This window comes from Strix aluco, chromosome 4 (genome assembly GCF_031877795.1).
Source record: "Strix aluco isolate bStrAlu1 chromosome 4, bStrAlu1.hap1, whole genome shotgun sequence".
Taxonomy (NCBI): Eukaryota; Metazoa; Chordata; class Aves; order Strigiformes; family Strigidae; genus Strix; species Strix aluco.
Genome location: NC_133934.1, coordinates 124,254,914 through 124,267,250, shown reverse-complemented (window position 1 = coordinate 124,267,250; position 12,337 = coordinate 124,254,914). Strand labels below are relative to the sequence as shown.

The window sequence follows — 12,337 nt, the reverse complement described above, 5'->3', positions numbered from 1 at the left end:
CAATACGGATTGGGGGTAAAACAGGAATGAGCCAAAAAATCCTAGACAAGCTTCTGAGAACATGAGCCCTTCAAGCCACTGCTTTGAGCACTTTCACCTCGGACCAGCTGTCCCGGTACCAGCTCCACTTTGCATCCACAGCGTGATGCAGGAGCCATCTAAGCATTTCCAAGAGAGGCTAAAAGAATATCAAGGTACAGGCCCAACCTGTACACTTGCGCTCATTAGGACAGGATACTCGCTGATAGGAATAGTTAAATCTTTGACCTACATGTACCTTGCAAGGGCAGCTATATAAACGCTAATCCCTTGAGTGCATCTGCTCACTAAGTGTGTTTGTGTCCCTGCCAGTCCGGCACAGGCATCTGGCTGCCCCGCTCCCATGGCCGTGACAGCTGCAGCTGCATCTCGCTCTTAAAGGCTTTCACCTCTCTGCATTTATACTGCAGATTTTTCTTCACACAGTACATCTTGACTCCTCTAATTTGTTAGCCAAAACAAAGCAGTCATGCTAGCAGCAGAACTGATAAAGTCTACTTTCCTACCCCCATGTCCAGCACTAAGCATCAGGGCAGGCTCTCCGGAGGCTCATTAGGGCTGTGTAAACATTTCGGTACATCCCTCTGCTGCATGCCTGGATAGATTCCTCCCACTACAGATTTCTGTGTGCCTAACAGTCACATTAATGTCACCTCTTTCTTCTCTCTAAGATAGACTGAACGAAACGTTGTTCCTTCAGGAAATTAAAATGGAAATTCTGAATAAAATCTGAACTTGAATTACTACAGGAAAGTACTACTTGCATAGGCTGTAGCAGGGTACATACAAAAGATAGCTTAATTTCCAGGGCTGCTCACCACAGTTGAAACAGCAGGCATCAGCAGTTCACCAAAAAAAGAAAAACAACAAAGTTCTCTCATTTATAGGCTTAACTACAGATTTCCATGAGGAAAATGATTCAGGCATTTTGATTTAAAAATAATTTCTCTGGAGGCGGAAGGGTGTCTCAAATTATTTTCAGAGTTCAAAAACAATAACAGAGAAAACACTGGTTGCAGATCAACCATCCAATTTAAGGCAAAGATACTAACTTCTTTCTCATCGCAATGCAAAAAATAAACCCAAATAACTATTTCATCACACCAAAGTTTGTGAAATAAGCATAGCTATTCATTACTCTGGCAATATTCCCACCAAGATTGCTTCACCTTTGCCTGAGTAAGGGTTAGACATGAAATACTACCTCACTTCAATACTACTTTACAAGCTATAAAATAAAAGCTATTGACTTGTGAGTAAAGAGAAGCAAGAGTTTGGCTTGCTGGTATGTAGAGCCATCCAGAGTAATTTAAGACCCCAAAGTATTTTACTTTTTCCAATCCTGTTAACAGGGCAAAGTAAACACACGTTCAAACTGCATAATAACCTAATGAATCAAGTTCATGTGACTTTGCTGGTAAATGCTCCGCAACAATTTTACATGCAGAACTAAATTAAGCATAATATAGCAACAAGCCACAAAGGATGCAAGTGTTTCACAGTATTTTACTGCTACAGAAAAGACAAGTGAGTTCGTAATGTGTTTAAATCCAAGGAGTCACTACTGAAACACATTTAAGTTTTCTTTATCATCTCTCCTGGCATATTTTTTTTACGTCAGATTGCAAAGACCTCCCCTTTCCTTTGCCGGCTTCATGCCCTCAGGCAATTCCTGTGTTTATCACTCTACACCCCCCTCCCCGGCACCCCTTTGGCAGCCCAGAACAAAGCCACCTATTTCAGTAAACAGCTGTATTTGAGCTTTGTGCAATTCAGGCACTCACTAGTTACAAAGGGTTTGCAAAAAAAAAAAAAAAAAAAAAAATCACAGCAGTCTGTGTCGAGGAAACAAAGGGCAAACTTCAACCCGGGTCAGCTGCACCAGGAGAAGCCCCATCCCCACCCAAGACTGCAGAAGCTAGCCAACCCCAAGAGAAAGCCCGTCCGCCAACCCACTCCCCCTTTTCTGCCAGGCCTAGGACTATCCCGCTATAAAACCCCAGGGGAGGTGGAGGACTTACTCGCAAGCAGAGCTCTTCCCACTGCTTGTGCAAATGTTCAACCTGCTCCTTGAGCACCATCATGTCCTCGGTGAGGATGCAGTGAGCCAGCTCCACGTTCATGGCCCGCAGCTCCTTCATGTTGCGGGCCCACTCTGCCAGCGACTGCTCCAGCTCCTGCATGGAAACGCACCACAACAAGCCTTGGCACTAAGCTCCTCTGGTTTCCAAACCTGCTCGTTAATCCCCTGCCCGGCCTGTGGGGGAGGAGAGGAGGGGAATGTGCAGCCGCCTGTGCAGCGCTCCCCGGCTGGGCCGGACGCGGTCCCCGCGGAGGGGGCTCGGGGCTCGGCTCAGGGCCCAGCTCGGGGCCCCGGGTAGCCCCGGTCGCCCCGAGCAGGGCTGGGCCGGCCTCGCTGGGGCAGCCGCAGACTCCCTCGCAGCAGCCCAAAGCGCCCAAATGCTGCCTGAGTCCCCGGAGCTCCCCGTGGCTCCAGGGCAGCGTTTGGGGTTCCACAGCCAGGAAGGAACAGGCCCACTTATTTGGGTTTTCTTTTTTTATTTTTTTTTTTTTTTTGGTGGTTATTATTTTGGCCAAGTTGCTTTCCACCTGCATTTGTTCCAATTTCGGGTTATTTATTTAAATGCTAAAAAAAAAAAAATTTGGTTCCCTTCTCTAATGAATGAGTTCGCAGGCACTTCATCAGATTTGTCAGAAATGTGGAGCTTTTAAGTTGCTCATACGCTGAAATACGCTCTCTCTTCTGCTTTATTCCCCCGACTCCCCTTTCCCTTTATAATAAGGTTATGCATTTTCCTTATCAGTGTTAAAGCTGTCACCTAAAAAGCAGACACATGACTGCATGCAGCTGGGAAACATAACACTATACACAAGGCACTAGGTCCCATTTTGCAAGGCGCTTGCTGGGAAGTGTCACTGGTGCCTCTAATAAAAAAAGCTCTTACAGAGGATCCAATTTGTCTCATTTAAAAGAAAAAAAATTGTGTTTGTATCAGAAGTGTGCTGGGTCCGAGCCCTGTGAGCATTTTCACAGGTCTTTTCATCCTGCCAGTTAATCTAAATCATAAAAAAAAATCTGATCGCCTTCAACATTGGAGTTAAAAAACCAAACAATCCCTAGACTAAAATTTACCTGAGCTCACAACAAATTACTCCCTACAAATGTGAACACATGCATTTATATCTCTTAACAAGGATCAAAGCCCTGCATTAATGGAGCTAACGATGGAATTTCATGGGACTTTGCTAGCCTCATCTAAAGTGCAGGCCGAGAAAAACAGCTTTATTCCATAGAGGAGCGAAATGCAGGGAGAGAAAAGGAGGTCCCTTCTCCCCCATGCCATTTTGGTCCTTTATTTTATTTTACTGTGACACCCAAGAGCAGCAACTGCACTGGCACTGTCTGACCCTGATGTCTCTGTGGCTGAATTTCTCTTACTGGAGTAAGAGGCAGAGCTGTGTGCTGCCATCTCACAAATAATTCAGGGATACAGCAAGACTGCTGCCGTGGGAAAAGCAGCCAGGTCTCACAAAGAGGATTTCAGACCGCTGATAATGAGTTCAAAGCCTTGGCTCATTAATAAGCTTATTTGTTCCCACTACATAGGTCAACAATTCACTTCATAAAAGGATGATGAAAGACTGACCAGTCCAGACAAAATGACTCCTATCCCTTGGAAATGCTTTCCTTGCCATTTCATTTTCATGGTGCACTATGGGCTGCAAGGGCTTTTGCCACTCCCTTACTCTTCATTTTCCTTCTCTTTAATTATTCTCAGATCCTGCAGGTACGCATGATGTTTTTTTTTTACTTACAAGGTCTCTTGCCTGAGGAGCTCCCTGTCCAAAATGGATTGAAAAATAAAAAGGGAGATTCAGCCATTAGGATAGCAGCCAATTGAACTGAGACCAGGGAGATTTTTCCCTTTTGTGTGAGGAACTGCTTATTTTATAAATTCAGACTGTGGAAAGGGAGCAGAAGCAGGAAAAAAAATCCAACTACTACTCTTGTAATCTTCTTGGTCAGCTGGATTTGGCAGATTGTCAGCAATCAGGATGGTACAAAGGAGAGAAATTCAGTGTCACTGAAGAGCAACTAAGAGGAAAAAGTGATTTTACAGGGATCAGGTGTTGTGCAAAGACTACATCTATTTAAATACAATATGGCTGTTTGATACCTTAATGTGCTCCTTGGCTTTGTAGAGCTCTTCATGTTCAACTGGAAGTGGATCTTTTACCTTCTCCTTCAGTTCTCGCAGCGTGCTTTCTAATTCTTTGGTCTGCTTTTCACAGCAGTCCCAACTCTGCTCAGGGAGACCCAAGGAAGTTATAAAAAGTTAAGATACTTTATCATGATGTATCGTACCATATGGATATGTTACAAAATAGCCTCTTCAACCCACTGAAATTAATAATCATGTGCTCTGCTTATTTGGATTTGCTTTTTAAGACACTACCACCCACAAGAATTTGGTGCATAGATTTACAGAACAACTTGCACCCTCTCTTGTATTTAAGGTTTGTCTTACAGAGCATTTCTGCTAATTTTGTTTTGTCCAACCTGAGAGGCTTTTAGCATAGTTTTTGGGCTGGGGATTGTATCCATGACAGTATTCAATTTTAAGACACACCTATGTGCTGTCTAGCCATGAAAGCAAATTTATTGCTCTAAGGAAATAAATATAACCTACCCTTTTGTTCAGAGGTGCAACAACAGGAGGAGCAACAAGTCATGCTACTCCCTGTAAGCTAAATTTTAGCTCAGGCTTCACAGCCTGAATCAGGAGAGAGCTCCAGGCCACAGGGAGCGTGAGAACAATCAAAGCGGGAACATCCATTCTAGCAACAAATGGATGCCAACCTCATTCTCCTTTGGAGAATCAGGGGACCGCAGTTTTAGCTTCTCACAAGCCCTGAGACATGTGACAGGGACTTCCCTCAGAGCTGCTCTGCAGTGAGCAGTAGCTCAACATTTGCCTTGCTGCTACAGAGCCCAGCCCTGGCGACAGTGGGGCAGGGAAGATCTAGAGGCCCAATGCCAGAGAAGCAGGTGCTGCTCCTCCCTGGGGAGGGCATCATCTACCTGTAGGGTGCTGTTGAGCTGCATCTTCTTTTTCTCCAGCTGGACCTGGGTGTCCCCCCAACTCTGCTGTAACTGGCTGAGCTCCTCCTGGAGAACAGCATTGGTCTCAGGATCGGAGACACTGCGCAACTTCTCCCCAACATCGATGATTAAGGAATACATGGCTTGCCACCTCTGAAGAATCACTGCCTTACTCTTTAAAACAAAACAAAAAAAAATTAAGTTTCTAAGCTTTCTTAGCAAGCTTCAGATGCGCACTCCTGGCATTTCACTTGGGAAGAAGTGAAGACTCATAAAGAGAGTTTCAAGGCACTAGTTTGTTCACTTTCATGAAAGAGTAATGAATAGATCTTCTGCTATCTGCTTTTTTTAATTTCAGAAAAATCAGATTCCTTCTGATCTTCTGATCTATAAAACTCTACAATAGCTTTTCACAGACTGAATCTGTAGGGTAAAAGTGCAACAGTTACAAAAAGATGGAAATTCAGTTGTCTGAGTTAGAATGAAGAACCAGTTTAAGTTCTGTTAGCAGCTCTAGCATCAACAACCAAGACAAATTTTTCAGCGATAACAGCTCCGTTAATTATGAAGTAAGCCATCAATAACAATTTGCCTACAACACAAATTTCTCTATAACACAAGCAAATACGATCGTTGTTTCTTTCTGTAAAACAACAGCAGCAGAGAAGGGCAATTTGGGGTAGGAGGGAGAAGACTTTCTGGCTTTTCTCACTAAGGAAAAGCATGAGCGCTAACTTGTAAAATCTACTGAAAATCATCTTTACACAGCAGGTAAAAATAAAGATGAAATAAACAGGGCAAGTGCCAAATGGAATACTGGTAATGTGTTAATCCATCAACATAGCATTTAATAATGTATTTATGAAAGGTTTTAGATTGCCTTAAGCAACCATGAAGTTCACTGCTCGTTTTTACTTTCTTATAAAACAAAGAGGTGCATAATTAAATGGAAAACCAAGATATCCCAAATTAACAAAGGAAAATATTTTTTTCCACTGCATGTGAAATGCAGAACTCACAGCTGTGAATAACTGCTGCCCAGGTCTGTGGAGTGGTGGCTCCAAGGACAGACCCCCTTGCAAGTGCTTTATCCTCTGCTCCTGGCACCTCCTGCCCATCGCTGCCCACACAGGACCCATATGGCCCGTCTTGCCACATATGTGCCTGCTTCCTTCAGGAAAACTGCAAGGCCTGCATTCAGCAGCCATGTCAGTAAGATGCACACAGACCTAAAGGGTACACAGATTTTAAATTTATGAGAAATAAATACACAGTACCTTGAAATCATGAATTAGATTTCTAAGCTGGTAAATGCTATAGCAGTCCTGGCTCTTCACAGCTATGAGGAAGCTGTTCATATCAGCAAGAAATCTGCTGAGACTCCGCAGGGAACTCCTGAAGAGCTGCCATTGGCTCACGAGTCCATCGATATCTTTCTTCCTCTGCTGAACCATCCGGATAACATTCTGCCACTGCTCTTTCAGCAGTGTGAGCTTGGAAATAAACTCTGTTCTGAAAATGACAAGTGTTGAGTGTTAATATATTTTGACCTCAAGGCTGCGTTTTACAATAATTGTGATAGATTTCCATTTGCAACATTGTATTCCAATTACAATACCCAACTATGCAAAGAGCTCTATGCAGCCCTAAGCTCAGCCCTGCTCTCTGTATTCCATCTTTTAAGCAGTCCAAAAAAACCTTTTACGTGATACAAGAATAGATAATGCAAGTTATTGTTGCTATTGTGGTATGGCAACGTAGAGTACAGCAATCACAGAGAGAATATGCACTAAACACTCCTCTGAAGAACAAGAAGGAATAAGGTCAATGCAAGTGTGACAAGGTCTCCGATTATGCTGCAAAACTGATCGGTGCTTTTACCAGGCTGTAAGCGGAAGTTCAACCATCATTGTATCCTACAGCAGTGAGACTTGACAGCAAAGTGAAAAGGTTCTGTGTTGTTATTGAACCCATTCAAGCTGGTTTTTGGCCTCTTCTACAACGTAGTTAGATGATCCAGCAGATCTAGCTGGAGTGATTAAGACAACCCTCATCTGTCAATTCTGCTCTTCTGCAGGAGGCCACGGCCACCAGATTAGCTCTTACACAAACACTTGGGTTTGTGGAGCTAGCTTCAACACAAAAATGTAGCAGATTTGCTTAGTTTAGCCCTGCCTTCCCTGGCAGCTTTAAGCCAAGGTGCGGACTTCATACTGAAGTGGCTGAGGAGAGGAAACACACTGTCCTGCCAACTCTCTGGAAGCAGCAAAATCTGGCAGAGAGGGGTAATGTGTTCACAGAAGAAACACCTGAGGCAGTTGAACGTCTGCTCACAAATATTACTTCCTGCTTCTCACTCTACATTAAGAGACAAGTTTAAGATCATACTGATAAAAAACCAGGTTTAGCTACCATATGTTTTGGGTTGCATGACCAATGACTCAATGCCCTGTCATGTATGCCAGGAGCAAGGTGGATAGTCCACTGCACTTGAAAAAGTAGAGAGGTCTAGGAAGAGAGAAAGGATCCTTCATATGCAGCATCCTCGTTACCCTCTTTAAGAAGGTAGCTTCTCAACCACAGTTACAGTTTCAACAACTGCAGGGTAAAAGTAGACAAGGAAGCCTCCTGTTCAGAAGCAATTATTTTTGTTAGGCAAAACGTGCAGTTACTATCCAAAATGCAGTCTGGCCAGGGCACCTCTTTCTCACTGCACCTTCTCACACTTTTGCAGAATGTGCCAGGAGGTTATTTAAAGAGTGAACCCAGTCATAGGTTTATGTCCTCATGAGAGCAAAGATTCAATACCAACTCCAAGGAAGAGAGCGTATTCACTGAATTTCCAAGATCTTAGGGAGAAAACAAATAGATTACCTTTTCTCTGCTTCTCCAGATTCCAAAGAGAGTAGAACTTTTGCTATGATAGAATTAAATGTCTGCTGATTTATGGAAATCTCAGTTTGCAGCATCTGAAAATACCATAAGAACAACAGTTTTAACTATTCAGTGAACCTCCTTTTCTATGAAAGCTGGTTCTGCTCCTCTAGAGTGACAGCATTTACTTAATTCTAAATGCTGAAAGCTCTATTATTTTCAAGTGCTAGTGTCAAATGCATCCTAAAAGATTCCACACTTTTTGGATACCAGGAGGAATTTGAACATATGCGATAGCAGAACCCACCAGGAGCTGTATGTTAGAGGTAATTTGAAGCCTAAAGTATGCTGGACTCATTAATGAGAAATGCAATCTAGACAAGAAACCTACAGAAAAGGTATAAAAAAAGCTACATACAAGGGTGAATTTACTCTTTATCATAACGAGCAAAAGTTTATTCTAGAAATAATTTCATTGCAATGAATGAATGGATTTGGAGAGGTCTAAGTAAAAGAGAGAAAATAACTTTCTGTGGACTCTAATATTAGAGTATCACTAACACGCAGAGACTTAACACCCCGTGGAATTAGCACAGTACTTTGGGTAGGGTGAAGCTGTGGTCCACTGCTGCAGCACAAAGCTCACCCTAGCAGTTCATGATGTTTAGCATTTACCACATGAAGTTTTCTTCTGTAGTTTTGTTGTTTTTCCATCCTCTTGCCACTAGGACAAAGTCTATAGATAGGACACTTTGCTTAGAAGTGCATCCACATGCTACTGCTAGCATGAAATGTATGTTCTCCCCTGAATGGATACTGTCGTACATATATGAGGCACTATATAACAAATAGCAAGTGCTTGGAAAAATGCCGGGGAAACAGATTTGCACCAAAGTCTAACAACTGGTCAAAACAGAAATATGCTGTGAAAACATTTTGTTTTAAAATGCAGTTCTTTCAGGAACTGTTAAGATTCCTGCCAGATCACCAGCAAACAACTGCCTAGCTAGTTGCCATAGGCTTCAGTGCTCTGGGACAGGCAGACAGACAAGTAACCTCAGGGTTGGAGAAATCCAGGACTTCCGTGACGCAACACTTGAGGATGCACTCCTAAAGGTCTGATCCCTGCAAAAAGGTATCCATCCAGTTTGGAAAAGGATTTTCACATTTCAGAGTTTTCCTCTGAATAAGTAAAAGGACACATTTCAAGAGCGAAATGCTCTGTAAAACTCTGCCCAGATCTAATTTCAAAAGGCATAGCATTTTCTAGTGATTTCCAGCCCCCTTTCAAGAAGATGCTTCAATTTTTAGAGTTAGCTTTACCTCATATACTCTCTGTTGCTCTTGCAGTTCTTCAAACTGTCCTGGAATATTTGTTTTTAAGGACTCTTTCATTTTTTCTAGGAATTTCATCCAGTTTTCACATTTCTGAAAGAATTTCTTTTCATCATTTTGAGTCCCCTCAAGCATGCTGTAAAACAAAAGAAATAATCAGAAATTATTGTATTGGTCGTTGTTTTTCTGGATACATTGGCATATGGTCTAATGTGGTGGTGAGTAATACTAACATAATAGGGTTTTGCTTGGCACTTTCCTATCTTCTTCACCTATGAACATCCAGATTTTTGCTTCAAGTGACTTGGAATACCAATAGCTACTGAATAATCAAATAAATTGAAAGGGCAGGAAGTCAACTTGGAAAGCCCCTGAGAAAGCTGAGAACAGATTATAAGACTTCCCATGCTTTAATTTGGTTTTGATTTTCCTCACAGAAATGGAAATGGTTAATAGTGACTTTTCGTTTGCATTTCGGACCTGCAGCGTTCCAGAGCAGCTGCTGTCTTCTGACTCCACTGCCGAGTCAGGCTCTGCATTTTCTTCAGGGTGAAATCACTGAGTGGCAGCTTAATGCTTGCTTCATTCAAACTCTCTATGCTTGGAGAAAGTGCAGCAAGGTCGAGTGTGTGATTCTGGAATTAAAAAAACAAATTAATTGCAAAAAATACTGCCTTTTTTTCATTTCAAAGAAATACAGAAGCCTCTTCTGTAGAAAGCATCTGCATGTTATGCATCAGAAATGCTAACCCAAAACCCCCCAACATTTCCGTGTTAACTTCAAAGAATATAGGAAACAAAAAAGTCACAATTCCCTTACACAAGGCCCACTTTTCCAATAATACCAAACAGATACTCAAGAGCTGGTACTTGCAGATTTACTTTGTACCCTACATTGAGGCCCACAGGGTAGCTCCAGAGCAAAGCTGGAGAAAAAGATCTCCCATCAACCTCAAATCTATGTGATTTTCCTCCCCTCCATGCAGACATTCGGCCCGCAATGCATATCTAGAGTTTTTACGAACTTAAATCATTGCTTTTTGTGTTTTGGATGAGATTATAGTTACTCTGATGGAAGTGCTATAACTACAATACTTAGGACACAAAAAGTTTCTTGAAGTAAGCAGGAGCTGGTATCGTACAGACACTTAAATCCTGAGCAGAATCTTTTTGCACTTGGGAATCCAAACATACCATGAGCAATTCTAAGTTGTCTGTTTCTCCCTCTAGACAGAGGCTGTCAAAGGCATCTGTGCAATTCTTGACTTGACCTTCCAGTGTTTCAAGGCAGTTCTTGAAATCCTCCAGTTGTGAGAGATTGAACTAGAGTAAATATTGCATATTTATATTAATTCTTATTTAATACACACATTCAGTATACAAAAAGGAGCAATAAGCAGTATTGTCGGGAAAACAAATGGATGTTAAATCCAAATTCAATGTAGTTATAACTCACTGAGCTTCTTCCATTTTTGCACTGGTAAGGGGACAATTTAAGCCAAAGCAGAGGGCAAGAAACTGAATCTCTAAATCCTGAGAGATTCATATGTACCTGGAAGGAATAGGGGCATCTGCAATACCTTTTTGTAGCTTTGGGCTGTTTGATTTATTGTGAAATTGGAAAGCCAAAACTTAGCTTATCAGAGGAAAGAAACTTGTGAAAATGAGCTTCCTTTGAGCTGCACACAAGGCCTGCTCCCATGTGCCTACAGCCAAGGCTGTGCAGCTTACATGAGCTCTGTGGAGAGAACTAACTAGGGCTGGAACTCAACTTTTTTATTCACTAGGTTGGTTTCTTTGAGTCAGGGAGAAGAGCACCAGGAAAGCTCTTTCTTTCTTGCAAGAATTAAGCTCCACATCTCTAAGAACACTGAAACAGCAACATTTTTATAAGGAATGAATGGCAAAAATTGGTGTGGGTAGAGAGACAGTTCTGTGGTAATATTACAGGGTTACACCAGAGAAAATAACTACCCAGAAATTAAATTCTTCATGGAGTGATAAGTATGGGAATATGAGAAATCTGTTATCTTCACAAAGATATCTGGCTTCCAGCCATTGAACTGTGCTGGTAGATGGAGTCATACATAGAGTTGGCTGAAAATTTCTTGATGAATTTGGGTTTACTTTAGAACAGAACAATTCATTGAAACCAGACTTTTTCACAGGAACAGGCTAGTTTTACATCAGTAAATGTACAGCAGTACATTTGCTTGGAAGTTTTGTCAGGAATACCTGTGCTGGGGGAAGTCAATTCCACAGCACTCCTGTGAGCAGAGCATCACACGAGGAAACCTGGATCCAGGTCCCTCCCTACTCTGCCTGAACAGGGATGTGAATCTGGTCTTCAAAATTACATCCAATGACCACAGTTTTCTGTTTGGTTTTAGGTACCTTATGTGCACTCTTATCAAAGCAAATGGACCCCTCAGGTTTTTCCAAGGCAGAGCTGAGAAAGTTTAAAACTTACTTCGAAGTTCATAGAATAAAAATACGTTTCTTAACCATTAATCATCTGAGGGTCCTGTACTGCTTGACTGTAATAGGTCCACTTACAAAGGCTTGTTAGAGCAACACAAGCAGGTAAGAAGAGTGAAACTCTTCCTTCAGCTGTCCCTCTTGCTTCATGTATTATTTCTTTACATAGTTGATCATACTGTTGAGTTTTATTTTATTGAAATTTTATTTCAATAGAACTACAGGGCTCTAGTAAAGAAGTTATCTCACACTGACAGCTAATTTAATATTCAGAAAAATACCTCAAATTCATCTAACTTCCTCTGCAACATCTTTTCCAAATAGGATGCTCTCTGGAGTGGCTGCAGCTTCTCCAACAGAATGGCTTGTGCAGCTGTCCCAGCCTGCTGTTTTATCCTATCAGCCAGCAAAGACATCTGGGTATGGCATCCTGCTATGTTTTGAAGGCCATGCTGTAAATTCTGATGAGAGAAGGGGAAAGAAAAA

At 42.0% G+C, this 12,337-nt stretch overlaps 1 protein-coding gene across 7 annotated transcripts in view; it reads right to left on the bottom strand.

Moving 5' to 3' along the window:
• SYNE2 (spectrin repeat containing nuclear envelope protein 2) overlaps positions 1–12,337 on the bottom strand; it is a 195,470-nt gene that overhangs the window by 34,448 nt on the left and 148,685 nt on the right. For 5 of the 7 annotated variants that reach the window (XM_074820953.1, XM_074820954.1, XM_074820955.1 and 2 more), the window contains 9 exons: positions 12,133–12,312; positions 10,568–10,696; positions 9,854–10,008; positions 9,362–9,509; positions 8,039–8,133; positions 6,442–6,676; positions 5,144–5,338; positions 4,239–4,364; positions 2,061–2,216 (listed from right to left, as the gene is read on the bottom strand). In XM_074820953.1, coding sequence (XP_074677054.1) covers positions 2,061–2,216; positions 4,239–4,364; positions 5,144–5,338; positions 6,442–6,676; positions 8,039–8,133; positions 9,362–9,509; positions 9,854–10,008; positions 10,568–10,696; positions 12,133–12,312 — 1,419 coding nt within the window. Of the gene's footprint in view, positions 1–637; positions 716–826; positions 850–2,060; positions 2,217–4,238; positions 4,365–5,143; positions 5,339–6,441; positions 6,677–8,038; positions 8,134–9,361; positions 9,510–9,853; positions 10,009–10,567; positions 10,697–12,132; positions 12,313–12,337 lie in introns of those variants that run through there. The other 2 variants (XM_074820959.1, XR_012622862.1) reach the window with 2 other exon arrangements.